At 48.7% G+C, this 27,748-nt stretch overlaps 1 protein-coding gene across 17 annotated transcripts in view; it reads left to right on the top strand.

Annotated features, from left to right (window-relative positions):
• The window catches only part of PACS2 (phosphofurin acidic cluster sorting protein 2), a 211,015-nt gene that overhangs the window by 165,755 nt on the left and 17,512 nt on the right, over positions 1-27,748 (top strand). For 15 of the 17 annotated variants that reach the window (XM_043552553.1, XM_043552552.1, XM_037906246.2 and 12 more), the window contains 4 exons: positions 1,086-1,221; positions 6,923-7,149; positions 13,562-13,675; positions 14,447-21,017. In XM_043552553.1, the coding sequence (XP_043408488.1) occupies positions 1,086-1,221; positions 6,923-7,149; positions 13,562-13,675; positions 14,447-14,565 (596 nt within the window). In that variant the 3' untranslated portion in view covers positions 14,566-21,017. Of the gene's footprint in view, positions 1-1,085; positions 1,222-6,922; positions 7,150-13,561; positions 13,676-14,446; positions 21,018-27,748 lie in introns of those variants that run through there. The other 2 variants (XR_005226407.2, XM_037906252.2) reach the window with 1 other exon arrangement.

Below are 27,748 nucleotides of genomic sequence, written 5' to 3'. Positions count from 1 at the left end.
GCCCTAAATCTGTCCTTCAGATACGGGGCAAGACAACTTCTCATACTCCACAGTCCCTGATGTTTTTGTCTACTGCACATCCTTCCAAGGCGCGCCTGTACCCATTGTTCTCTGTGTATAAGAGCCTTCTCCTTTGCATCTCTTCCCATCTGGAACAGCATTCCCATGTCTCTACTTCCAGACGCCTCTCATCTGAGGCCTCATATGGAAGAATCTCATCTCCATGCCTCTTAATTTCTCTCTCTTGGCTGTTGTACTAATTCCTTAGAGAGCTTTGGGAACAGGCTGCATGTTGTAACACCACATTGCTCTTATACATGGTGGAGCCTTCTGTCAAAGAGACTCAAAGCTCTTTACAAATGTGAAGATGGCGTGGGGACTCCACAGGGCTCCCCTTGTGGAGTTTCCTCCTAATTCCTCCCATTAGGAGAGGGGGATTTGCCCCCCACTCATGCACACACTTTCAATTAAAGCAAGGGGTTGGCTCCCAAACCATGTGGACACCACCTTGTCCTAGTGGTACAGGACCATCCACCTAACCCTCCTGTGCGTTTTCACTGCCTCCTCCCCCCTTTTAAGAGAAGTTCTCAATAGAGGGGGTTCCATAGAAAAGCTAACAAGCATGTTACCTTTGTGTGGATTCCCTGCCGGGGTTGAGGGAACAATGCATGTTCCTCCAATTTTCCCCTCCCTGGCCCGACCCCCTTACTACACAAGAATCCTAGCTCCTGCAGAGAGCACTGGGAGGGCTGTGGAAGTGGCTGGCCATCTCCCTTCTGCAGTGGAGTTGAGATCTGCATACAGTGTGTTTCCTGTAATGAGCTGGGGCAACAATCTCGCCCTAGATGACTCTGCTTCCCAAACCACCTGTGACATCAGTAAATGGAACAGTAACTCCATTTGACAGATGGGGAAACAAGTTAGATGAGTGGCCCAGGGGGTGCCGTGAAACAGAGGCAGGAAGAGACAATGGCCTAGGCGTAAGACTGAGATCTGCCAAGAGAGAGACTGCACTGCACGGTGTTCACCAGCAGGAGAACCCAGGTGACGAACACAGACAAACGGTTTGACTCATTCTTTTTAAGGTGATTCCGATGACGCAGCTCCCTCTAGTTCCAGTGTCCTTTCCTCTACCCCGCCTTCTGTGTCTCCTGCTGTGAAGGAAGCTTCCCCCACCCCACCTTCCTCGCCGTCTGTCACGGGCAGCTTCTCTTCCTCCAGGTAAAGCACCTTCCGCCTCTTTTCTCTCCCTGTATTACCCAAAATATAGTAGAAATTAAATCTCTTTGTAAGGAATACTGCAGCCCTCCTTCCCCCACGTGCAACTCCCATCTCCTTAGTCATCCCTTTACATTCTTTTAGCCTATTGCCCTGTGGAGATTAACCCTGCTTCACTTCAGAGGAATTAACTCGTGGATACTGGGAGGGGTCAGGACTGATGGGAGGGTCATAGGGGCTTCATGAGGGTCAGGCTGGGTTTTCTTTGCTGCGTTTGGCTGGGAGGGGGTCAGGTCGTTTGGCAGAGTGCTTGTCTGCATACATTCATCTGCAGCACTCTCTGAGGATACTCGTCTGCAGCTTTACCTCAGGTTCTGTTAGTGTCCTCAAACGGGAGTCTTGTCTTGGAGGTCTCCAGTTGGCCTGGAGACCTAATGCATCATGTCTTGGAGAATGTGTAGAAAGCAGGTATTTCTCTGGGCCTCCTGGTGTACTGCCTTTGGATTTTAGTAAAGCATGTGATACCGTCAATCTTAATTCAAGAATAATCCATGTGATCGTAACTACTGGAGCAAGGGCCATCACAAAGGATAACAGGACAACCCTGGAATCCATGTTAAGGTCTGGCCTTATTAATGTCCTGGATGGAGACGCTCCCTGTATTCATACAGCACCTTGCACAGTAGACCCTCTTTCTGATTGGGTCCTTGAGGTGCTGCACAATGCAAAGAAATAACAATGGTCTAGGAGGAGGAAGTAAGAAGCATGTTAATGAAATTTGCAGATGACACTAAATCTGGGAAGAGCTGTGAAGACCAGTCCAATAAATAAGAGGGACCAAAGAAGATTAGAAGCATGGGGAGATTAAACTTTGTTTGAAAAATGGAAGCTAACAAAACTAGGAGCAAATAATCCAGAATACTCAGTGGGAGAGAGGGAATTAGGAGACAGTAAATGCAGAAGGACCTGGGGCATGTTAATGGAGACTAAATTAAATGAGTTTTGTAGTGCAATAGGGCAGCAAAAAGCCAATGTAATTTTGGGCTGGATTCACAGATCTCATCCTGAGCTGGGATGTATCAGACCAACTCAGTACAGATGTGGCATCAGTCAGTTCTGGCTACTTCAGTACTAAAGATATGGAAAAATTTGAGAGAAGAGCAACACAAAATGGAGTTATCAATAGCTCAGAACCATAGGATGTTGGGTTGCCAGGGAAATTCCACAAGACTGGAAGAGTGCTAATGTCAGTATTCAAAACTGGAAAACGGGATGACCCAGATAACTATAGGTTGATTAACCTGACATCAATCCCAGGCAAAATAATGGAAAAGTTGATGTGCAATTCAATTGATAACGAATTTGAGGACAGAAATGTAATGAATCCTAATCAATGTGGTTTTATGAAAAACAGGTCTTGTCAGACCAACCTGATTTTGTTCTTTGAGGGTACAGGGCTGGTTGATACAGATAACTGCAAAGACTTAATATACTTGGGCTTTGGTAAGGCATTTGAGTTGGTACTACATGACATTCTGATTACTGAAATAGCACGATACAATATCAATAGAGCACATGTTAAAGGGATTGGGAACTGGCTGACAGATGTCAATGGGAATCTTTATCAAATGAGACTGTTTCTAGTGGTGTTCCCCAGGGATCGGTAGCAGGCCCAACACTATTCAGTATTTTAATCAGTGACCTGGAAGTAAATATAAAATCACAGCTGATAAAATTTGCAGATAGCACAAAGATTGGCGGAATAGCAGATAACGATGAGGACAGGGCAGTCATACAGAGCGACTGAAAAAGTTATACACCTAGGAACAAGGAAGAGAGCCTATAACTGTAGGGGGAACTGCATCCTGGGAAGCAGTGACCCTGAAAAAGATCTAGGGGGTCACGGTGTACAAGCAACTTCACATGAGCTTGTGTGATGCTGTAGCAAAAATGGCCAATCCAGTCCTTGGATGTATAAAGAGGCATACTGAGTAGCAGCAGTGAGGTGCTTTTGCCTCTGTATATGGCATTGGTGAGACCAGTGCTGGAATACTGTATGTCCATATTTTTGAAACGATTAACAAATTGAACCACAAAAATGATCTGACAGCTAGTGAAAATGCTAAGGGCAGATGTGGTGCTTCTGCTACTGATTATGGGGAGTCTCAGTGACTATGGGCAGAATTTAGCCCTAAAAGCTTATTTTTTTGTGTGTGTTCTGCTGCTACACACAGTGGTGTTAAGTGCATTAAAAGTTACCAACTAAACATCTTCAAAAGTGCCAAAATTACAGAGGAGCACAAATCTCATTGAAAGTCCATGGGATTTATCATTTACCTCCCTTCACCACAGAAGTGTTGTGCGGCCTAATCATTTAGTTTAATGATCTTCAGATGGAAGATGCTGTATAATGGAGAATTATTAAGGACAAGGCTTTGGAGGAGAAGCAAGCAGTAGGACAAGTCCACCTCCTCCTCCAGGCTGTTTGACTTGTAAGCTCTGAGCTGTAGCATGGCAAGTGAGGGAGGAGGCTCCCAGGAGATGGACAGGCAGAAAAGCAGGGAGGAGGAGAAGCATCTGTTGAGGGCTTGCTCAGGTATGGGGTTCAGTGTGAGTTATGGGAAGGTAGTAGAGAGGTGCTGTAGGCGTGTGGCTTGAATATGACTTCAGATGCAAGAGGCGTCTTCCCCAGTGCTGGGATCATTTCAGTGCAATAGCCTATCTGTGACTCCCCAGGTAGAATGAGATTGGCTTGAGTGCAGGGCTCCCTGCTTCATAAGCTTGCGTCTCCAGTTTCATTTTGCCAGGCGCACGTTAACTATGGAAGTGTCTCTTTAGAAGGCCACGTTTGTGTTGCTTTTCGTTTCCTCGCACACCAGTGGGTGTTTCCTCTGGTGGCAGGCAGTTGGCGAAGGACCAGTCAGGATCGGAGGAGATGGCACCAACATTTTCATATGGGGAAGGCTTTGCTAGGCATCTTGAGCTGAATTCAGGCCCGTCATGCAGAGCAGCTGGTCCCCTCGGCTCCCATTGACTCCAGTGGAATTTTTCAGGGCTCAGCATTTCTGAAAGTCAGGCCAGTGTTATTCACTATCTAAATCCCCACTTGGCTTCCTTTATGCTTCCAAACATGAAAGCTTTGGCCTTGGTCTCTGTGTTCCCCAGCCCCTTCCTCCTCTCCTGGGAGAAGACTGCAAGAGCCTCGTGCTGAGGCACCATCTCTTGTCTCAGCCACAGGAGCTGTGGCTATCAGCACAGGTGAAGTGAGTTCTCACACCCCTCTGTGGGGAAGGAAGTGGAGGAGGTCCTCTGCAGGGCACCCTCCATTCCAGACCTGAATTCTGAGTCACCTCACTTTAGCGCTCTCTGTCTAGAACCTACTCTAGGCCTGGTCCCAGGAGAGATGGCAGAGAGTTCTCTCCAGGATCCCTGCCTCCCCACCACACCCTCCTCCTATGGCTGGGGCCATTGCCTGTATTCCCAGATGCTCCTCTCCCTTCCCTCCTCCCAAGCAGCTTCTGAAGAGGCCCGCCTCTTCCTCAGTCCTTCTCTGTCTCACCACCAAAGGCAATTCTCCCTGTGTGACTAATGCCTGAGGCCCTGCCCCTCGTTCCCCTTCCTCTTCAGAAGCTTTGTGTCTGCTACGCAAGGAGTGTTTCTCTCACCTCTGGTATGACCCAGCTTCTGGAGATTACCCCCCACGAAGGAGGAGAATGCAGGTTACTGATGTGAAAGTAGGGCCCCTAAGACAAGGCCGCCCCGGTCCACTTTGTTAATGCTGCACCTGCAATGTGCTACTCCAAGTGTAACTGCACCTCGCTGTAAACACTGCTTGGGGCTGAGCCTATGGAGCCAGATCCTGGTAAGGTACTGTGGTCCCCATGAGTCTCATGCCGAATTAGACTGAGTCTTCTAGTTTCAGGATACTTCTTGAAGAGAGGAAGATAGTGCTTGTCTGCCCAATGAGTTACTGCGCCAGGGTGTGAACCTACCTGGACGCTGGGACTCTCAGTATGTTGTAGCCATGTCCGAATGGGAGGTCACTGCACGGCAGGCTGATGCACTGTACACTCTCATCCTGGCTTGCCGTCTGACTAGCCTTTCTGTCCCTCAGATACCTCAGCAAGGGCTGCCACCTACTTCGTGCAGAGGCTGAGAAAATCCTTTTGTTCCATGATGGTCCTCTTTGGCCATCTTTTCACACTAAATATGTTCCTGCTTCTGGCTGGCCTCTGCCTTAGCCAGCCTGCTCAACCCAACTTAGAGCCTGTTTCAGGAGGTCCATGGACTGACTGGGGAGACGACTCTGTAGCTAGGTCTGCAGAGCAGCCATCAAGGGCCCACATTTTCACCAAGCACTATCAGCTGGATCTGTCTGCATTGGGGTCTGAGGAGTTTGCACAGAGTGCCCCAGCTTTAAGACCATTTTCCAAGGTGTCACCTCAGTGGGGAGTACTCCTTCCTTCCTCTCCCCAGCCTGCCCCACTGTACCTGTCACCTCAGCTTGCGAGTTTTCTGCTCCCTCCTTGGGCCATTTTCAGCACTAGGGAGCCAAGCCACAAACTTTCTTCCACTGCCAACTGGGTTTATGTGACTTTGCTCCCCTGCGAGAACTTCCTCCCAGGTAGCCCCTGGGACTGAGGAAATGGGTGAAGTGACTCGTGTAGCCTAGGCTAAGCAGATTTAGCTGATGGGTTTTGGCAGCTATTGGCTGAGAAGCCTAAAGGCTCTGAGTGTCTGAATGAGGGCATGATTGGTGCCAAATTTCTTGCTCCTGATATGTTCTTCACTGCCTGCCTGATGTCAGCAGAATGGGCCCACACATGTGTCCACTCTGGAGAGCCAAGCCACAGAACAAACATCCACTGATGAAAAAGTTGTGAGACTTTTCTCCACAGGTCAGTGCATTCTGCATAGCCTTTCCTGTGATCACCTGATATGGCCACCATGGTAGACCGTGTTTTATTCATTTGCTCCACCCACTGGCAATTTCTCAACCAATTAACAGACTTATCTTTTGTAACTAAGTCCCCCTATGTGTCTAAAATACCAAGCTGGAGTGAGTTTGGCACCATGTCCTGATGGCAGCCAAGGTCTGACTTTGGTAGCCCACAAGGGAAAGTGATTGTCAAGCTCAGGATTGTATTGGGGTAGTGAACTACCAAGACAGGAAATTCCTTTTCTATGGGTTGGACTTTGTGAGCTACACAGCAGATGTGACTCTAGCCAGACTGATTTACAGTGCAGTCACCCAAAAAAGTAACTGGCTGTTCTTTCTGAAGAACAGTCTGATAGTTATTCTCAGGATTGCAATTAAAACAAAGGAAAAGGAATTCATTAGAAGTTGCCTGATTAAATGTAATTAGTAACAGTGATCCCTGGCTCATGTGCCACGTAATGGAGCTTCCTTGACAATTGTCTTTCATGAAAAGATCCTAACCTCCTTGATCTACCCTTTGATAAGTGGCTAGTTGTTTCTGGGTGCTTACCATTCTCAGGTGCCCATTCTGAGAGAAGTCCGAGGGGTGTGACTTGCCAAAGAAGCTGAGCACTCGCCCTCTGAAAATCTGGCCACCTTAAGGAGTCTCAGGTTGGGTAGCCAGCATCCCTAGTCACTTGTGAAAATGATGGGCCCTTGATTGTCATTTTGATGGAAATTTTGTCAGTCAGCATGTGGAAATGATTCTTTGCTCCCATCTTTTAGCCAGAGCCTTGGTGCTGAGCTGATGGGACTGCAGGTGGATTACTGGATTGCAGCTCAGCCCGTGGAGAAGAAAAGAGACCCAGAGAAGAAGGACTCTTCCACTGCCAAAAACACACTCAAATGCACTTTCCGGTCTCTCCAGGTCAGCAGGTTACCCACGAGTGGGGAGACCACCAGCACTCCAACAATGTCAATGACAGTCGTGACAAAGGAAAAGAACAAAAAGGGTAAGAGGGGGAGGGGATTCAACTTGCTGCTCTATCGGGTGTTGCTGACGTGTGAAAGGTGGACGGTTGTACTAGTCCTGGCTTTCCAGGTCTGCCCGGGTTCACTGTGTGATGTCTTAACAATAGAACTTGCTCCTCGGTCCTGAAATGCCATTGTTAGGCCTGCTGGCTTGTGGCCCTAGAGGCAACCTTATTTTTGTGTTTTGGGGAGTGACTCCCCGTGTTGCTGTGTTTGGTGCCAGCAAATCATACCACATTGGGTAGGTCTCCTGATCCGCCTTTGCCCCTGTGAAATAAAAGCTGGTTGCTGTACCATGAGGTAAGCCAAGGCCACTGAATAATTGAACACACAACAAATCATGAGCCACCCAATCTCACGGGTGGACTTTGGCTGGGTTTTTTAGGGTGGGGTTATTTTGCTTTTTCCTTATCAAACCCAAACATTCATTAAAACAATATCTTGCCCTTTCTGCTGCAGTGCCATTTCTTAAAGAACTCCATGCACTGTTGCTCCATTGGCTTTAGACTTGTAGAAAACTTTTTCCAGGCATGGGTGCACAAATTTTGCCATAATGGATGTGTCTGTGGTCTAAAGATGGCTAATACTTGACGTTTAAGATGAAGATACCCCTCATGCACCTAGCCAGCTATACGATTGTGACAATTGCTGGGCATCAGTTGAAGGCCTGAAGCATGAGATTGAATTGCTCTGTTCATTATTGCAGGTAGAGATGTATTAACGGTCATACAACTATCTTGCCCTTGTGTTGGACTCAGTATCATCCTGTACCCTTGTTAGATGATTTAACAGCAGTGATTAACAGAGACTACCCTTACAGCTGGTTTACACAGGGAATCTATTGTGAAATAAGATATGGTGTGAATTTAAAGCGATGGATTATTTGGAAGTGGATTAAGTTAAAGGTACTCTTAGTGTACTATATAAGCATCCACCCAAGGAGCTAGTGCGGAAAAGTCATTCAGGGCTGTTTCTTCGTGTAGACAAGCCTTTAGATTCCTACTGTTCGTTTGTTGGGAGAAAGGGTTGGAGACGAAGGAGGATGGGGAGGTGGTGGTCATACGGCAGGGTATGAGTAGTGGAGGGAGGGTAAGAATGGGAAGGTGTGAGAAGAACGTGGAGAAGAGAAGGGTGGGGCTGGATAAGAGGGTACAGCAGTTGTGCTGCTAGTATTCAAGGGAGAGTATGTCACAGCACCCCCACCTCCCCAGTTGAAGGTATCCTCACACCTACTGGCTTCAGTCCAATCTTCTCTCATAAGGACCTACCTGCTGGAAACCCACCACCAAAATGTGGAGTGGGAGGAGCAACGCAGAGAACTTGCTACAGTTCTTGGGTCTTCTGAGCCTCTCTTCCTTTTTTCCTTTGCAACTCCCCTGTGTCCCAGTATGGTGCTACCAGCCAGCCCATGATCCTTCCAGCTGTTAGAAGGCCTCTGCCTACCTCCCCCCATTTCCCAGCTCAAGGCAGAACATACCTGTCCCCCACTCAGACAAGGACCAGGCAACCAGGAAGATCCATGGAGGTGCCGGGTCTCCCAGTTCCCTCATTCCCAGAGCAGAGAGTTCTTGCAGGCATCTGGCCACCTGAGTGCCAAAGCCCTGGTGACATGGGCTTTTCCGTCTCCTTCCCCTTGGACAAGGAGGGACCATAGCATGACTGTGTCTGTGAGAACGAGTCTGAGGAGGAGAGCAATATGCTCATTCCCAGCAGGGTGAGGCAGAACAGCCTCAGTGCAACCTTCCACAAAACTTGGGCCAGCCCTAGAGAATCCAGTAGATGTGAGGTTCACTGCTCCCCTAGGGAAGAAACCAGGAGTGGGACCATTCCTGAACAAATGCTATGTTCTGAATGTCCGTTCAAATGGAAGCCAGGACAGCATGAGCTGGCTGGACTCTCGGCACTGAGGACTGACCTCCCAGACACGTCCCCCTATGCTGAGGATGGCACGCTATCAGATCAGACATCACCTTGATACTCTAAACAGCAAGGGGAGACAAGCAGGGAACTGATGGAGGCCAACCAACCCCTCCACTGGAAGGAAACCTGCCCATGTGAGGGTATGGAGCCCCCTGGCATACTGGCTCAGCAGCAAAGAGTTGGACTGACCCAAATGAAGAGTAGATGAAGGGGTGCTCAGCTGGGTGGTGTACCTCAGGGGAGTAGCAGTGGGAGAACTCTGGGTGGGCACCATCTCCTCCCTGAAGAAACTTGGTGCCAAGACGCCAAAGCATGTAGCCCTTCCCACCCCAGAAGGGGTTGGGAGCAGGTCACAGCAACCAGCAGAGAGCTGGGTCCTGTTTCAAACAACAAAGAGACTCATCCTCTTCCATCTCTTCACTGGCCTCTCAGGAGACAGCTACACAGGACAGAAATCAAATCAAGCCAGAAGGAAGCGCACATCCCTTTCTCCTTCCCAGGCAGGTCCCTGTGCGCTGTTGACTTGGGGCAGATGAGTCAAAACATGAGGTATCTAATGTGTGCACTCCTTCCCTCCACCCCCGAGCATTTACCCCTATGCCTCAGAGGGCAGTTGCAGCCCTGGGACTCCAGGCGGAGAGGAAGAGGCGCAATCTGTGTCTAAGATGGATTTCCCCCACCACTCCCCAAAGGGCACGGCGTGCCATTGAACATGGCTGCAGAAAAGATCATTCAGGCTGGAGCATCCCCGTATGGGGCACTGTTGAGTAAACCACTCGCCACACCTCAGAGATCATCGTGGTGATTCACCTCTGACACGACTGTGGTGGAGGGAGGGGTCTCTTTCCGCTTTCCCCTTGAAAGTAGAGGATGCCCTCAGACTGTCTTATTGGCACCCCAGGCTTCTTGGGCCTCTATCTCTCACTCCAGGACAATCTGTTATGGCACGGGCACAGGCACCAAGAGGATTGGCCTCCAGATGTCATCAACAGTTTCATCAATGTCCCTGCCATGTCTTTCACTGCAGACATATCAGCAGGCACCATCAGACAGCCCAACAAGGGCAGTGGCAGCTCGTCTGTTTTCAGGCACAGCCTGAGGCTACATATGTGGTCTGGAGACTCTGGCTCAGCAGCTCCTGGGTTCAGCGGAGACCCACTTCCCCCTAAAAAAAAAAAAAAAAAAAAAAAAGGGGGGGGGTGCGAAATGCAGTTGTGCACTGCAGGGGAAAAGATACCCCACAACCTTTTCTCCAGCTCCAAAAAGAATTTGGACAATGCACATAGTTGACCTTGAAGCCCCCCTTCACCAGTCCCGCAGAAGGGACTCAGATCGACTGGAGGAAACCACACTTTCAGCAGAGGATGAAAAGTACGACAGGACGTCAACCCCTCCTTGCCCTCTTCCAGGCAACACCAGCATTGCCTAAGGAGGAACAGAGACAAGCAATTGGTGGCAGGCCCACCATCTTCCACACCAAGAGAGAACACGCCTTATGAGACGAGTGGGTACTGAAAACTGTCCTTACACAACACCCCTTGAAACCGATACCAACGTAACCTCAAGATTCACTCTGTGTCTGACATACAGGGACAGCAGACTCTTTCTCAGAAGAGTTCTCAGGGACAGTATTCAATCTTAATCATCCACAAGAAATCAGAGGGTCTGTGGGCAGTGCTGGGCCAGAAATACTCTCCTAGCATAAAAAGCACACTGTTCCACATGGTGACGTAGCATGCCAGAGCAGCAGGAATGCTGCCTAGGAAATTCAGGGCATCAGGAGACCTGACCAAAGCCACATCCAGCACCTGCCAGAGATTCCTGTGCTGCATTTGTGATGGAGCAATGCTCTCCTTTGCTTCCAGTCTTCACAAAATCTGGAGATCCTGGTGGGACAGCTTCAGGCCAGGGGGCATGCATTTGTTTCCCTGTGTAGATGACATTCTCATCAAGGCCAGAACCAAGAGGGAATTGGAGGAGGCCACAGAGGCAGTGATAAAGATCCTGCCAGCTCACCTGGGAGAGTTATTTAGGTATGAGTAGAGAGGTGATTCAGAAAGGTGAGAGGAGACCTGGTCATTCATACAGGCAGCAAAAGACCGGGCAGTGCACAGTCTCCCCAAACTGTTAGGTAGATAGTCAGCTGTTTGGAGATCTTTCATGGGTGTTAGAAACTTAGATTCAGGATGGATCACTAGGATCCTTCACACTCAAACATGAGCAAGAAATGGTCTCACTCCAAAGCTAGGAGGGGACCAGGCTGATGGAAATGCCACAAAAAATAAACTCACTCTAGTGACTGAGGGGGGAACCCCTACCCCAGATAGTCATTAAGGCTGATGGCAGCCTGGCAGGCTTGGGGCCAGGAGTTTCCATTCACAAGTTGAAGTCAGGAACAACATCGACCGGCTGAGGATTGATCTCGTAGGTGTGTCCCCCATTCTGAGGATCGCATGTGATAATCCACCTGGCGACATTGACCTTATAGAAACAGCAAGAGAAGACAAGAAGCAACACACCAGAGGCCAGACAACTGCTCAGTTGGTCTGAAAAGCACCTGTGTATACACGGGGCACCAAGCACCAAAGCGAGGGGCTCGACAGAAGAGATGGAGCAAAAGAGTGAATGGAGAATGAGAGGTGTACAGCTTGGGTGTAGTGTGCCCCATGGAAACACCAAGGAGAGCTATTCGCCCTGCAGCAAACAACTAGACAAGGAGATCCTATTTCAGGACCCCTGATGTGAGACTGCTGCAATGCTCCCCTGCCAAGAGTGCTACTGCGGATCGGGGTCTAGAGGCATCAGGGACTCCGATTGCACCAGGGAGGATGTGGATGTTGGAAATAACGGGAACAAGAACATGGCCCAGTGAAACTACTGACTCCACTGAGGATTGATCACACATCTCCATCCTTCCAAGCTAAACCACGCAGCAAGGGATACTGACAAAAGGCTATCGGTGCCTATTAAAAGGCTGTTAGCCTCAAGAATGCAGTCAGCCACAGCAGTATCCTCCCATACGTACGGATCTACTTCAGGTACTGGTGTAAGGGGGGAGGAAGGGCTCCGTGTTCATCACTAGGATCCTCCCAGGTCCCTGACAGAGTGCAGGCTGCAGAGATGAGCTCTGACCCAGATTAATCAGACCAGCAGGTTTCAAAGGTTTCATCCTTGAGCAGCCTCCAGTTCACGTGTGCCCCACCTAAAGTTTAAACTCCATTCTCCAAGTATGACCAGAACCACCTTTCCAACCTAGGAGCTCAGTCTTCCTCCTGTTCCCTGTAAGGCTGTAAACACAGGAATATTTCAAAAAGGAGGAGGATTGTTGGGGAGCCGAACAATGTTTGAAGTTTAGGCGTGGGGGGGACACAAATACTGGAAAGCCAGGAAATTACACTTTCTGGGAAATTTATTACCAGTGAGAGGCACTTCTAGAATTCCTTTTCCTTCAGGAGTCTTCTACAACAGCTCTCCACTGGCCCTGCGCATGGGCCTGAAAAAATAATTCTCTAAGAGCTGGGGAGATAGCAACTGCCATATTGCAATGGACTGTGAACACATCAAGTCTCCAGCACTTTGTCGAATTGTGCTAGTCAGCACTTGGTTTGAAAATGTGCTGTGTTGCAGCAAATGGCTTCGGCTTTTCAATAGCTGGTAACTTTTTCCCTCGAGGGGATCTATTCTTGCAATGAGCCCTGCATGGGTGCCCCATTGCAGTGTTGGGCCAGAGTTAATGCTGAGCAGATGCCACATCACTCAGGCTGGGGTGTCTAGGGTGTTCATCCCCAGTTTGGAAGCAATTCTCCTGGAGCCAGATTGTTAATTTCAGATTCTTAATTCAGATGGATCCTGAGACCTTGGTACCTTTTTTCAGAAGAGCTTCCTAACCTTTCCCTTCCCTGCCCAGTTCCTTTCTTTGCAGGAGCTCCCTTATCTCGGCTTTCCCTTTGAGCAGCTGTTGACCTGGTGTTTGTGTAGTGAATATGCACTAGTTGCCACATTCAACTGCAAGTGAGGATAACATCTGGGGCTTTCTGCTCTAGAAACCTCTTGCAATAAGCAAGAATCTTCATGGGAGCACAGCAGATTTTATATCATTTGAGCCAACCACCAAAGCTCGCAGTGCACAAGGGTGGAGCTTTGTCTTAATAGACTGGATATTTTCCCAGCAGGGAATTGCCCTAGGGGGATGAAGGGGAGACTTATAGCAACGAAGACTTTCAGAGGCAATATGAATTACTTTGGGGCTCTAAAAAGGTCCAATTAATAGGACCCAGTTTGTAAGGTGGCGATGCTTGGTAAGTAATTCTGTGAACTGGAAATGTTAATAAGCATGGGCAGGGGGAGTACCTGGCCATTCAAACTCCTGGCAAAGAGGAAAGTTCAGACTTCAGTGTATTTTTACTTAATTCTTTCAGTATAACTTCTTGTGGCTGGTAGAGATCAAGCATGTTTGGTTTGATTTTCTTCTAGTGATGTTTTTGCCCAAGAAAACAAAAGACAAGGAGATTGAGTCTAAGAGTCAATGCATTGAAGGAATTAGTAGATTGATTTGCACAGCAAAACATCAGCAGAATATGCTGCGGGGTAAGTGCTGAATTATTGCATCATTTCCAATAGTAAAAGGGAGCATTTTATTGCTAATGATGGCTCTAGTGCCTGTAAGCCAGCCATCTCAGTGCTTGACCAGGACGTGCTGGTCTGTGACACAAAGCAGACTTGAATCTGGTGGATCTGGCTGCAGGAGGATTCTCCCATCATGGGGAAATCCACACATGGCATAGAGCCAGCCAGCCACTAAACCTTAGGTTCTCAATCTGGGAGTTACAAACAGGTCTCGGAGGGCATGACAACCCTCTTTTTCCTTTGTAGCTAGGTGGGAGAGGAGTCCCAGAAGTTTTATGTTGTAACATGGGTTCACTGTTGGGAACAGGTTGAGAACTACTGTTCTAAACTCTTCTGGGTTATAAGTGTTGATTCTGGAACAAACCAGTGGTCCATCTTGTTTGCTCTGGTTGTGGCCTCTACATGATATTTGAGAGGAAGACAATTTCTCCATAATGCATGCAAGCAGTCAACAATAATTTCCCACTGTTGGGGGTGGGCAGGGAGATGACTGGCATCTTTTCCCAACCCAGCTGCTGAGCCATTTTCATTTGATCTTCAGGGCAGCAGAAGAATTGACTGGGCCGTCTTCCTAATTTTTCTACTATCTAGCTGTCAGTGCAGCATCTGTTTCCTGTACTGACTGAGGAAGGATGATGTGATGGCATAGAATTCTGGTATAGGGATTCTCCAGTGTGTCTGTTTTGCTGGGTGCTTTTTGACCTGCTTCCTTGTTCTATTCTTCCCCTGCAGTCCTGATTGATGGCGTAGAGTGGAATGATGTGAAGTTCTTTCAGCTGGCAGCACAGTGGTCCTCCCATGTCAAGCACTTTCCCATCTGCATATTCGGACACTCCAAACCTAACTTCTAACTGCTTTCAGCGGGGCGGCTTTCTGCCTGTGTGGAGACTGCACACCCAGGAGCCAGGAATCTGAATGCCAACTCTGACTCAAATCTGCTTGCTCTCTCCTGCAGATTACTTATAGATGCGTCTGGATTACTTCTGAATTACTTTTTTCTATTAATTCTTAAGTTTACTACAAGGAAAGGAAACCCCTTGAACAAAGCAAAAAACAGTCTTAAGTAGAGATGTACCGATAACATGGAAATTACCAGGAGAACCTCCAGAAGTGGGGTGACCTGCTGGATAACTGCACTGCTTATTAACCTGAAACCTCCTCGGTGTGTTTGTGGCTGGGTGTTCTGGATTGGGCTTGAGTGGTTTTTGAGGGGAGAGTGGGAGGTACTGGGAGGATTAAGTGTTTTAAAATGTTTAACTCTACCCCCCCAGACTTCACATGAAGAAAGTAGAGCCTGGTTCACCACCAAATAGTTCAGGTAGCAAGAATGTGAAATACATTGCGCTGTCTGCCAAAAACCAAGCTAATAACTGAGGGAAACGCTGGGATTCTCCACAGGTGAAGAAGTGCCAGAGGGTCATTGTTTTAAGGCCAGCAACTGAAATGGGCAGGCATGTTCACACTCGTGCCTGATTCAGGTTGGGCAGAGACTGAAATACAAAGTATGAAATGTCTGTTTTAGGAATCCCATCGCTCCAAGTCCATCCCAATAACCCAACCAAGCCCGTCACAATGCCCCCTGCAGCCCGTAGCTGGATTTGAAGGACACCAGTTCAGTGGGGTTGTTGCTATTTAGATTTTCACACAGATTATGTACATCAATAAAACCTTGCCCGGCCTCTCATGAGAATGGATTTTTACAGGTTCAAATTTTTTTAATGCTTTTCAAAAAGATTAAGTTGCTAAAAAAGACAACAGGAAAGATCAGCTGCTGTCTAATGAGTCAAGCATTAGTCTACTGGCTAGTTCCTGTGCCCCTTGAGCCCTTACACATGAGCAGCTGCATTTTACACCAGCTACATTCACACCCACACAGCAAAAGCACATGTGCATGTGAAAGCACATAAAATACCAGCTCACAGCAAACGCGCCACCTGCATACCTCATTCTGAATGTGCCCTCTCTTCCAGGCAGTGTGTACAAGATTCCTCACACACACACACACACACACACACTCCAGATGGGAATCCCTTGTTTAGGGGCCCCCTCCAGCCATGTGAGCTGCTGCTGCCATTTCCAAGGCAGGAGGCCATGTAGCAAAGCCAGCTCTGACAGCAGAGACAGAGAACTTAGGCTTGTCTGGACTGCATTGGAATGCCTCATGCATGGATTGTGTCACCTGAGGGTTCTCTCAGCTATTCTAGTTCTTTGACTCCAGCAGTGCACCTGTGTTGCACAATGCACCGTTAGCCAGCTGGGCCACGTGCCGGCTTAGGATCCATCCTGCAAGGGGTCGAGGGGCCTGCCACAGAAAATGGGGGTGGAGGAGTCAATCAGTGCCCCTGTACTTCCTGTGGGCTTCTCTCCATGGGAAGGGAGCTACTCCAGCAGGATACAAGCTTGCAGCTAGCAGAACCCACCATTCAGGGATTAAGGATTTACTGTGCAAAACCAGCCAGTGCCTGTGTGAAATGCACTGGCCACTACAGCCTGAGCACTACTGCAGCTCACGAGTGGGAAGCTGTAACCTATGTATGTTCTCCTTTCCCCTTCCCTTAAAATATCACAGTGCTAGCCCATTGCCAGGGTATACTAAAGCAGCCTGAAGGTTGCTCTGATTTACAATGTCAGTAGCCCTACAGGGCTGTGTCAGCAGCAGGGGCTCTCTGGAGCCAAAGGAGGCTCAGCTACTGGAGCCCCTGGCTCCCACTCACATTTGCAGTTGGGTGTGTGGGTGGTGTAGGAGCTACTGCGGCAACTCTCCTCGCTGGGAATCCTACCCTAGCTTAGGACAGAGCTTTGCTCTGCTGAAGGGGCATCAGGGTGCTCTAACTGGAGGAACAAGGCTCTGATCCTTCTCACCACCTGCTTAACCTGGTTTAGCTCCCTGGAGTTGAGTGAAGCCCTCCTCTACCAGGCATGGTGCACACTACACTGGTGGTAGCCGCACGAGGACTGCAATTCCCAGGGGTGGAGCCTTTGCCCAGAAATCCTCCCCCATCAACCCTGCAAGGAATTACACTACAGCAAAGCCTAACAGCTTTAGTTACCTGTAACCCTGCTCTACTCCTCCAGGGGGTCCCAGGGCTGGATCTGTGGGGCTCCCCTGGCAATACAGCTCCAGGGAGGAGCCTCCATGCAGATGCTGCCAAACCCAGGGGCTCAGGAGCTAGAGCTTGTTTTCTTTGCAGAGGCGCCAACACTCCACCCTTGGAATGAGCAGGGTGCAGCTGCATAAGGGGAGCCTCTTGGGGGTTCCAGTCTCATGGGCAGGCGTTTGCACTGCTCAGGCCTGTGTTCAGAGATCCCTAGAGTGGCTCCTTCCCCCACCCTCTCAAAGGGACAGCAATACGTTAAGCATTTTTCAGAGTCCAAATGTTCTGGGACAATGACTGACTGAACAAAGATTTGCAAATGGCTGGGGAGCCTGTTCCACCTTGCATGTGGGTCACGCCCCAGGAAGGCGCATCCTGGAGGAGGGGTTTCGTTGACTTGGGCAGGACTTCAGTGGGCAGCTGGGGGTGTGTTCAGCTAACGGCCCTGCTGAAGTAGTGAGGGTGACCGGGGCCCTAAATGAGAACAGTGCCGCCTCCTTCCCCCTCACAATGGAGTATCCGCAGAGCAAACAGTACATGCACCTTCCCTTCACTGCTCAGGTTACTGGTTTAGACACGTGTTTAATAAGATAGAAACTTTCTAGTGCAATTTCAGCCATGTCCAGGAATTGACTCTCATCAGACTGGCAGGGTCCTCAGCAGCCCAGCAATGCGCACTCCTCTGAGGAGCTGGGCAGGTCAGCGCACAGATCCGCACACGAACGCTGATGCAGCTGGTGGGGGGTTACTGTAATCTATTCACTCGCTTATGGCAGCCCTGAGGAGAGGGTAGGTTTTCCCTTTAACGCTTTGTAACAGGAGCAGAAAGAATCTCTAGCTTCAGCATAGTGGCGGCTGACGTGTAGGATCTTGCAAGGAGGCTTGTGCCTTGCTCTGGGTTAGCGCAGCGTTGCCTGACAGCCACAACTTAGGAACGAGCACACGAGCACATCAGTGCTCTTTATTGAAGCTGTTGTCTCAGGACAAGCCTTTTAATGAAGTCAGCAGTTCAGATTCTTCCTTAAATCCCTCTTCCCTGTGCAAGTAGAGTCACTGAAATCCAGTCTGATTTCAGTCCCACGTCTTATTCTACACCAGCGCTGGCAGAGACCCTTGCCTGACTTTCATGGCCCCTGCAGCTCTGCGGCAGGCTTGGACTGGCTATTTGCAATAACTTTGTTTACCGGGGCAATGAAGGATTTGACACTTTGCTCCTCTTTGTATTTCAACCTACTATAGAGAGACAAACAGTAGCCGGTATGGGACTTCATGGCTCCTGCCTATCAAATGTATGTTGCCCCCTTTCTTACTATGTGTAATGTTTCATGTGGATTAGTTCTTTATTTTAATTACATTTTATGAAATCTAATTCACCAGAAAACTTTCTGCCTGCTTGGTACCCATGCACTTGCAGACAGCACAGTTTGTTACCTCTGGCAAGCTGCTATTTGGCAGCACAGCCATCTGCAGTGGGCTCTCTGCTGTAGCAAGGCTTCCAAGGAAACCCTCCTTGAACCCTCAGGCTGGAGTTTTCAGGGTGGCAGAACTGCATTGATCTTGGGAAAGCTTCATTCTTGGTGGTTCGTCATGGTGCTGCCCTGCCTCATAGCCAAGGGTTGGAGTTGGATTCCCTGGGCTTTTCCTGGGAATGTTTGTTAACGTTTTATACAGTGGTTACTTTCTCTGAGTTTCTTCACACAACTAACTTCATCCCTGACCACTAGGAAAACTTTCTGGAAGTCTGAGAACTGAAGCTCTGCAGTAACAGAGTATTACAGCAGTTGGGCTGTGCAGACAATGTACTGCTCCATAGGAAATGATTTTGATAAAGCAATGGCAGGAGCCTCCTCTCAGGGTGAGCTGAGCTGAGTTCCGGTCTCCCACGTGGTGCTCTCCAACCAACCACCAATTCCAGGGTTCACAGGAAGTCACTCTGAAGAATTGGTCTGCGTGCCAGCTTGCTGTGACTCTACCATTGTACGCCCTGTGGCAGAGCTGACCGGGAGGGGGCGGGGGGAGGTGCCAGACCTTGTGCCTGAAAGGGGCCATCAGGATATCGGTGGGCTGCTTAATTACCTTTGCCGTGATGAGTGAAGAAGACTGACCCTAATGGAGCAAGAAACCCTGCACAGCCCCAGTTTTAAAACTCTTTATGGAATAATGAAAAGAGACCTGCACGAACCTCCACCAGAGTGTGACTCAAAGAAGGAAACTCATTTGCTTTATCTCATTGGCCTGAATCAGCCTGCTTTAACTGGAAATCTAGAAGTCGCTTTTACTTCAGCCCCTGGATTTCTAGCAGTGAACAGGCAGAGGGGTGGGGAGAGAGCTGACTGCCTAGTTTTCAGCTGGTTGCATGCCACCTTGTCACCTTTAAACTTCCCCCCCTTTCCCACCTGCTTTGGGATTGCTGATATCTCCTGGCCTCCTGCAGGAATGTACTGTAGTAGCAGATCCGTTTGATTCCCATTACACACTGACCCGGGCCTTGATACTGACTGACTGCTCCATGGAGCCCCAAGCTGTGACTCCAGCACTTTCCTGTTGGCAAAGCTGCCATTCCCCTGTACTGGTGTTCTCTTGGGAAACTGGCCCCAGCCCTTCCTTGGAGGTTGGATCTAAGGAGGCATCCCTAGTAGGCTGGCCAAGGACTGGAGCTCTGGTTCTACACTTCCATGGCTAAATGAAATGCAGACGTCTACCATGGCAAGCCAGGGAATATCCTTACTAGTTTTGAATGCTTGCTGGAATTGCATTTGTTTTTCTTTGCCCTAAAGAAAACAGCAGCTGGAGCAGCAGTATTCACTTAACCTCTGGCTTTCCATTAATTTCACCTGCAGTTATCAATTGCATATAATCCAGTCACGTTTTTCTCCCCAACCCAACAACAGCCCCATTGAGCAGTTTATATCTCAAATGTAAGTATAAAATTCCTCTGTTACTTTAGTTTGAGGATACTTATCAACCTTCCCTTGGCTTCATTTTGCTGCTTTTATTGGCAAGCCTTGTTGTCATGTCCTAGAGAGGAGATCTGAGGGTGGAGTAGTAGAATGGGAAGTTTTTGTGGTTTTGTATAGAATCGCCATACCCACCTGTAGGCCGGTTGATCCAGCTAAAAACCAAACTGACCAGCATTGTTCCATTAATGTCTCTAAAACACTCTTGTTGACATGTATATCCTGTTAGTCTTTGGCTAGCTATCGCTACCATCTCGGATCAGTCTGGCCAGGTGTTTAATACCAAGAAAACATTCTAAGAATCGTTCATTTTGAGGGTTCAAGAAATAGTACTAGATGCCTTGAAACCTTGTAAGCAAAACATCTTGGTGACAATAGAGAGCCTGTATTCTTTCCCTGTAGTTTGAAGTACTGAAAGGACAGGGGCTTCTTACTTCAGATGGAAGCTTTGTTTCAGCTCAGATCCCCAGGATGTAAAGTCTGAAAGCTCTTGGCAGTAGGAACATCTTGGTGTGTTTTCTTCCGTCATATTGTTTGCTTAGAGATGCTGAGATGATTAAAAACCCTCCATTCAGTGCACTTCCGTATCCTGGCCATTAGAACTGTGGGGACTTGCTAAAACTCTAGTATGACCTTCCCACTGGGATGCCCAGTGTGAGAGGTGACCATCTGAGCACAGCATCTCCCGCAGACCCTGATGACGCTCCTTTGGCAAGTTCCTTGCAAAGTCATGGGAGTGATAAGTGGGAGCGCTGGAGTGATGAGCTCTCCTGGGTTTCTGTGGAGTGTTTAGGACTTGATGCTAGAGAGGAGGAGGAGCCATAGTTTTGAAAGTAGCAGGGCATTAATTCCTTTAAAAGGAAGCACATCAAAATCCCGGTAAGGTCGGCTTCCCCTTCTGTATAGCCGGATAGAAGGAATCCCAGAACTTAGTGTGTCTGACTGGCATGCAGTGCATCTTTACTCAGAGCACTCTTTAGGAAGCACCTTGCTAAGTGTGGGTACACTAGTGTGTGAGATAGTCTGAGCAATGCTTGCTGCACATGTGACAATGTCAAATGAAGGGATGTTACCACTGTAGATTTCTAAGTTGTCCATCTGTTTCATTGTTGTTTTGTTTGGGTTTTAGGTTTTATATGAAGACAAATTAAATGTAAATAGCCTTTTTTGGAACGAACTGCAATGTGTGCAACCTCATCGACTATTTTATGGTACTAATGCAACACTAATAAAACTGGACATGAAAGCACACTCACGTCCCAGGCATCTCCTTCGGGTGGGAGCAGCCGTCCATTTCTGTGCGAGTGACCTGGCCTGAATTGAATTGGCTGCATTTTGTAGCGCTGTATGCCTGGGTTGGATCTGTCTATACTAGGAAGTTAACCAGCTTTGGAAATCTGTTACTAGCGGACAATCCTTTGAACTGATGCTTTGGAACGGCTTAGCTGCTAGAGTAGATGGGAAAAATTTCTTTTTCACCAGTACAGTACATAAGAGTGAGACAGGGTGGAAGCAAGTCTCAGGGATGGTTTGACAGAGCTGGAGACTTTCTGGTACTGCCTATGCTAGCAGCCAAAGCATTCTCAGCACTGGCTCAGGGAAGCCACTGCTGGTACCAGTTGTGTTGACAAGACCAAAGCATTTCTTTTGATGGTCAAACTGCACTTGAGCTGGCTTCTTTACATCAGTGGCTTTTTTTGTGCCCACATGATGCTATTCAACAATATTTCACACCCCAGGATAGAGCAGGATTACCACAATCCCATCCCCTGTCCCCTGTGTTGAAACGATTGTGATCCTTGAGCCCTTCTCCTGCAAGGAGTGTGGAGAACAATGTGCGTGACCCTGTCTCTTGACAACACAGCTTCCGCATCATCACTACCCTCACCATCAGAAAACCGTGTTCCTTAGAGATCATCCAGAACATGCTTAATTTGTTAGCTGTTTGTCACCCCTTCCATCTCAACAGCCACATTCAGGCCTCACAGCCAAAGCCCATCCCCAGCCCTCCATGATGAACCTGAGCTCCACCATCTTGCAAAAGCCAAAATCCCACAGTATTTCCTCCAGTTTGTTTCTGAGCTGCACACAATCAGGGGAGCTAAGCCTCTCAGAGCATGCTCCCAAGATATCAGATTGGCCAGGAAGTGAGTTGCCGAGTGTGTGTTCGTTTCTAGGATGGTAAGTGGGAAGGAAGGCAGGCCTCGCTACATCTGATCAGAGGACATCATAGAAATGTAGGGCTGGAAAGGCCCTCAAGAGGTCATCCTGTCCAGCCCCCTCCACTAAGACATTCTACAATGAGGCTGAGGGTTGTGTCCCACTAACTCAAGTGCACAACAAATTACTAACCAAACCTTTGCTACAATAGCACCTAGAGGCTCCGATGGAGAGCACTAAGCATTGTGCACACACGAGTCCCTTCCCTAATGAGCTCAGTCAATATATAGGACAAGGGAACAGGTGCATATAACCAATGGGATTGGGAGGGACAAGGTAAACCACTGTGATTAACATCATAGACAGAAGTGTTGGCAGGCCAGCTACAGAGCCATTGTAGAGGGTTCCGTAGGCAATATGGTGGAATTTGAAAGGAGCATATATTGGTTTGCAGATTTTTAGGGGCAGCTTCCCAATCATAGGGGCTGTGTGGGCAAAAGCACAGAAGGAGAAATTGGACTAAGGTCACAAAAGTCTGGTGGCATTGGCAGAGCAAAGGTAGGAGTCAGTGGCTCGGTGGCATGTGTTGTTGAGAGGGCGGGGATTGGCCAGGAAGGCCCTAAAGCTGAAGACTATCCATTTGGGTGTGGTGCCATGGAGAAAGGGGAAAGAAGGAAGAGGTGACAAGCCAAGAAGATTATCTTAGTAGCAGCATTTTTAATGGACTGGATGGGAGCAAAATTGCAGTGTTCGTGACTGCAGAGGATGAGGTAGTAGTAGTAGTCTACTCTAAACCCATGCTGATGGTGATGAGGGATGGACAAATTTTAGTTGTAGATGGGTAATGTTGAATCCTGGAGAAGTACTGGGTGTGTGGGTTTAAAGAGAGGAAATCTACCTGTGACGGGAGGTGAGAGAGAAGATTGTAGGTAGGAGGGACCTGTTGGAATTTGGTCATTTTATACTTGAAAAATTAGAGGGATGGTGGTGGGCTGGGGGGCATTAGGTAGATTTTTGTCAACTTGGAATTTCCATTGAATGGAAACATCTGACATTTCAAAAACTATTTTGTTCAGATTCAGAACAAAAACTAGAAATGTCAGAATTTCCCATGCAAAGGAAATTCCCCCAAAAAATTGCTTTGGAAAAAAAACAACCATTTTTTTTTAGCGCCCTCGTGACCAAGATGGAGTCTGCTCTGCAGGCACCTCTGGCCAAGAGATGGCACATGCAGGAATGCAGCAGGAAAAATCCTTTCCACCCCAGGGGCACCTGTTTCAAACCCCCCAGAGTGAACACACACCCACAGGAAAAGTACAGTGGATATAACAAAGGGAAATATCTATTTACAGAGGGATGAGAGGAGAAAAACAACCGGGGGAAGTATAGGGGAAGCAGTAGAAGAGGGTTGCATCCAAACCAAGGCCCCACAGGCCCAGTGGTAGCACAGTCTGAAAGGGCAGACACTAAGCAATGTGTCTGCACACAGAGTTCAGGAGTCCTGAGCAAAGTTCTAGTTCAGTGGTAGGTCTTGGGTGCTCCTGGTCGTCTTTGGCGCCCGTGAACTTTCCCCAACAAACCTCTTTGGTGCCCTCTTCTGCTACTCTCTGCCAAGCCACACAGAGCGATCACCTCCCGCACTTAACTAGCTACAGCCTCCCTCCTTATTCCCAGTGCAGTCACAAGCCCCAGTACTCACAGCCCCATGCAGCTCTGGGCAGCAGTGATACTGGGTCCAGCTCCGGCCTGTCCTCCTTAGGTGATTCCTCCCTGACATAGTGCTCCTGGCTCCTGTCCTGGGGTGTCCCCCACCGGTGGCCCTGTCTTTCCCAGGCAGGTTCTTTCTGCTTCACTTCATCCTGGGCCTCCAGGCTGCAGCCCTTCTCTCTCCCTAGCTCCAGAGCCATGCCCCTGAGTTTCCCTCTTTTCTCTTACTGCTCCCCCTCTCCCCTAGGAAAAAAATTTAAAGGGGCCATGCTCTCTCTACTCCAAAGGGGTTACGTTTATTTCATTTTTATGGAACAGCAGCCAGCTGCCCCTGCCTTGTGGGAGACTTCTTGAGCTGCCCCTGCCACAGAGCAGAGACCCTAGGCCTTAAGAGCCCCAGTTCAAGCTGGGGCATCCTGGCCCTGGAGCAGCAGGCCTCCCCACCAGGGGAGGTGGCCATAAACCAGGGAGAAATCTGCTGGGACTCAGCCTGCGGTTTGGCCACAGTTTGGCGAAACTGAAGTGTTTTCTTACAACATTTTGGTTTCAGTGAACAGGCATTTTCTGACAAGTGTTTTGTTAGAAGATTCCTGTCCAGCTCTAAGTTTACGCAGGGAGTTGGAGCTGCGTAGAGATATCTCTGGAGGCCTCTGAGAATGGAGAAGTACAGGTGCTGGGCCAGGAAAATGGCAGTGCTAGAGGAGGCACGTAAACTCATTGTTGGGGAAGTCGATATGGCCATGGGATTCCTGCAAGAGGAATGGTGGGTGTTGGGGTTTAGCCGAGGGTAGGGCACTGGTGGGATGGACCCCCGCTAGGGGAGAATACAGAGTCGGAACCAGTGCCTGAGCTGACCGGCATGAGAATGAGGCGTGGTAGACATGGAGAGAGATGGAACCAGCGTGAGGAGGAAGGGGCAGGTGAGTGATGCTGAGAGACCGTTAGACAGGGAGACCTTGGCAATAAAGGTGAGGGAGCAGTGCATGGTGAAGACCTGGTCAGCTGAGTGGCCACATTGATCCACGGCTACAGATAAAGAAGGTGGTGAGAGCGAAAATGTGTGGGACTGTGGGACTAAGGGCCTAACAGGACAGCAGCACAAAAGGGGAGGAATAGCTCTACATCTCTGCCATACAAGCTGTTATGTTCACAGCATACAAACAGAGAAATTAGATGGGGAAAAATGTTATGTTGCAATATTCCAGAAAGAATGACTGTATATCTTAAAATGCAGAACCGTAACACACGAGAACCCAAAGCGGAGGGAGAGACAAAGCAGGTTGCTCCTTAAAGTAGAGAGGAACAACCCACCCACTTTGCTCTAAGCTGGTTCTTTACAGACTGACTGCTAAAGTAACAAAACACAGGCTTCCTACAGAGCCCCCTAACCTGCAAGCAGGACCAGGAAGTCTCCATAAAATTTAAAGTGATAGCTACACTTTTAAGAGTTTTCAATATACCAGCCAAGATAAACTGTCTGTTGAAAGCAGCCCTGCCCAACCTCTGCCACTTGTGCAGCATCCAGCTCTAACAGTGACTCAACTAACGGCTGTGCGGTCTGTGACCAGATCAGAGCTCCTGGCCCTATCTCTGCTTTCTGGCCCAGAACAGCCTGAGTGTGTCCCAGCATGCAGCCAAGAACATAGAATTACAAAAAAGGGGGGGGAGGGATAAGGAAAGGGGGCGGGAGGATTAATTTGAGAGAAGAAGAGCTAATTATGGATCTCTTGGTGAAGTGATGAGGACTGAGCAGTCTACAAATATCTGCGGGGTCTGAATACCATGGAGGGAGGAGGACTATGGAAGTACAAACAGTAATAGGAAGAAAGGAAAGTTTAATATAGCTGGTTGACCGGGGAAGTTCCTCATGGTGAGGTGTATCAGTCTGTGGAATGGACTCTCAAGGGAAGTTGTGGTCTTCTCAAAACCAGCCAACCACACTTCTTCATGGGTGAAGCTTTCCCCTGTGGCATGTACCTTTTGAAACGGGACGCATGAGCTCACTGAGAAATCCAATAAAGCAGAATGTTCATTCAACAAGTGAATGAGTCCTGCACTTAGGACGGAAGAATCCCATGCACCGCGACAGACTCGGGACCGAATGGCTCGGCAGCAGTTCTGCAGAAAATGACTAGGGGTTACAGTGGACGAGAAGCTGGATATGAGTCAACAAGAAGGCCAATGGCATTTTGGGATGTATATGTAGGGGCATTGCCAGCAGATCGAGGGACGTGATCATTCCCCTCTATTTGACATTGGTGAGGCCTCATCTGAAGTACTGTGTCCAGTTTTGGGCCCCATACTACAAGAAGGATGTGGAAAAATTGGAAAGAGTCCAGCAGAGGGCAACAAAAATGATTAGGGGACTGGAACACATGACTTATGAGGAGAGGCTGAGGGAACTGGGATTGTTTAGTCTGCGGAAGAGAAGAATGAGGGGGGATCTGATAGCTGCTTTCAACTACCTCTAAACTGTTCTTAGTGGTAGCTGATGACAGAACAAGGAGTAATGGTCTCAAGTTACAGTGTGGGAGGTTTAGGTTGGATATTAGGAAAAACTTTTTCACTAGGAGGGTGGTGAAACACTGGAATGCGTTACCTAGGGAGGTGGTGGAATCTCCTTCCTTAGAAGTTTTTAAGGTCAGGCTTGACAAAGCCCTGGCTGGGATGATTTAGTTGGGGGATTGGTCCTGCTTTGAACAGGGGGTTGGACTAGATGACCTCCTGAGGTCCCTTCCAACCCTGATATTCTATGATTCTATAAGTAGCTCTCCTCTTTCCCTGCTCTCATGAGTACTCCTAGCTCACTGAGTCGACGTCATCAACCCACTGTGGCAGGACTCACCTGAGGAAGAGCATTCCTTCTGCAGTGCGGATTCCTTCCTGCAAGCAGTGGGAGCACCTAGGCTGCTGGGAGATGCTGGTTTGAGGGCCAATACAACAAATCATTTGGGGATGTTTATGATCCAGGGCAATTTTTAAATAGCGTCTGTGCCAAACTGCAGTCTGCATAACCTGGAACCACATTCTAATCCGTGCCCAGCTTGACTTCAGCTGGTAACACCAGATACAGGGTTCTGACCCTAAACATATTGTGACAGACCCAGACCAGTGGGGTACAGGAGTCTGGTAGAAGGCAAATGTACTGGGCACTGGATGAATAGTTTTCTGTTCCCTGAGTGACCAGAGCTGGGGCTGCACTAGAGCAATCAGGAACCTGCTAGAACCAATTAAGACAGGCACACTAATTGACACCTGGAGCCAATTAAGAACATACTAGAATCAATTATGGCAGGCAGACTAATCAGGACACCTGGTTTAAAAAGGACCTCCCATCAGTTTGTGGAGGGTGTGCAAGGAGCAGGGAGTGAGAGAGAAGGTGTGCTGCTGGAGGACTGAGGAGTACAAGCATGATCAGGCTTTAGGAGGAAGATCCTGCAATGAGGATAAAGAAGGTGCTGGGGGGAGGCCATGGGGAAGTAGCCCAGGGAGCTGGAGTTGGAGCTGGAGCTGTCATGCAGCTAATACAGGAGATGTAGACAGCTACTATCCACAGGGCCCTGGACTGGAACCCGGTGTAGAGGGCAGGCCTGGGTTCCCCCCAATTCCTGATTGGACACAGGAGGAGGAGTTGACCTGGTCTGTGAGCAACACCAGAAGGGAAGGTCTAATTTGGAAAGGGATCTGGCCTGTCTCTGACCCACTAGGTGGGACAACAGAGACTGCAGAGGTTGTTCTCCATTTTCCCCCATGCTGGCCAGTGATGAGGTAAGTTGAGTGAACAGCAGGTTTGAGCCTGTAGCAGAAGCAGCCAAACTGAGGGCTGCCGTGAACCTCTGAGGTGAGCAAATCCGCCAAAAAGTGCAGGACCCACCAAAGCAGAGGAGGAACTTTGTTACGATATGTTGAAATAAGGAGACCGTGGAAAAAAATCCGTACCCTCCCTGGAGCTGGGGGCCTAGGTGATGGGCTCTTTCTTGCGTTTTATGTACTAAACCAGAGGAGACGAATGTGGACAGAGTTCCATGCATGGTGGAAGGTATCAACCAGGGTGGGCAAAGAGAGAAAGGTGCCCGGACCAGCACACAGATAGTGGAAATGAGAATTGAGCATAG

This window comes from Chelonia mydas, chromosome 8 (genome assembly GCF_015237465.2).
Source record: "Chelonia mydas isolate rCheMyd1 chromosome 8, rCheMyd1.pri.v2, whole genome shotgun sequence".
Classification (NCBI taxonomy): Eukaryota; Metazoa; Chordata; order Testudines; family Cheloniidae; genus Chelonia; species Chelonia mydas.
Note: the sequence above shows the minus strand (reverse complement) of the source record. Positions and strands in the feature narration are given on the sequence as shown.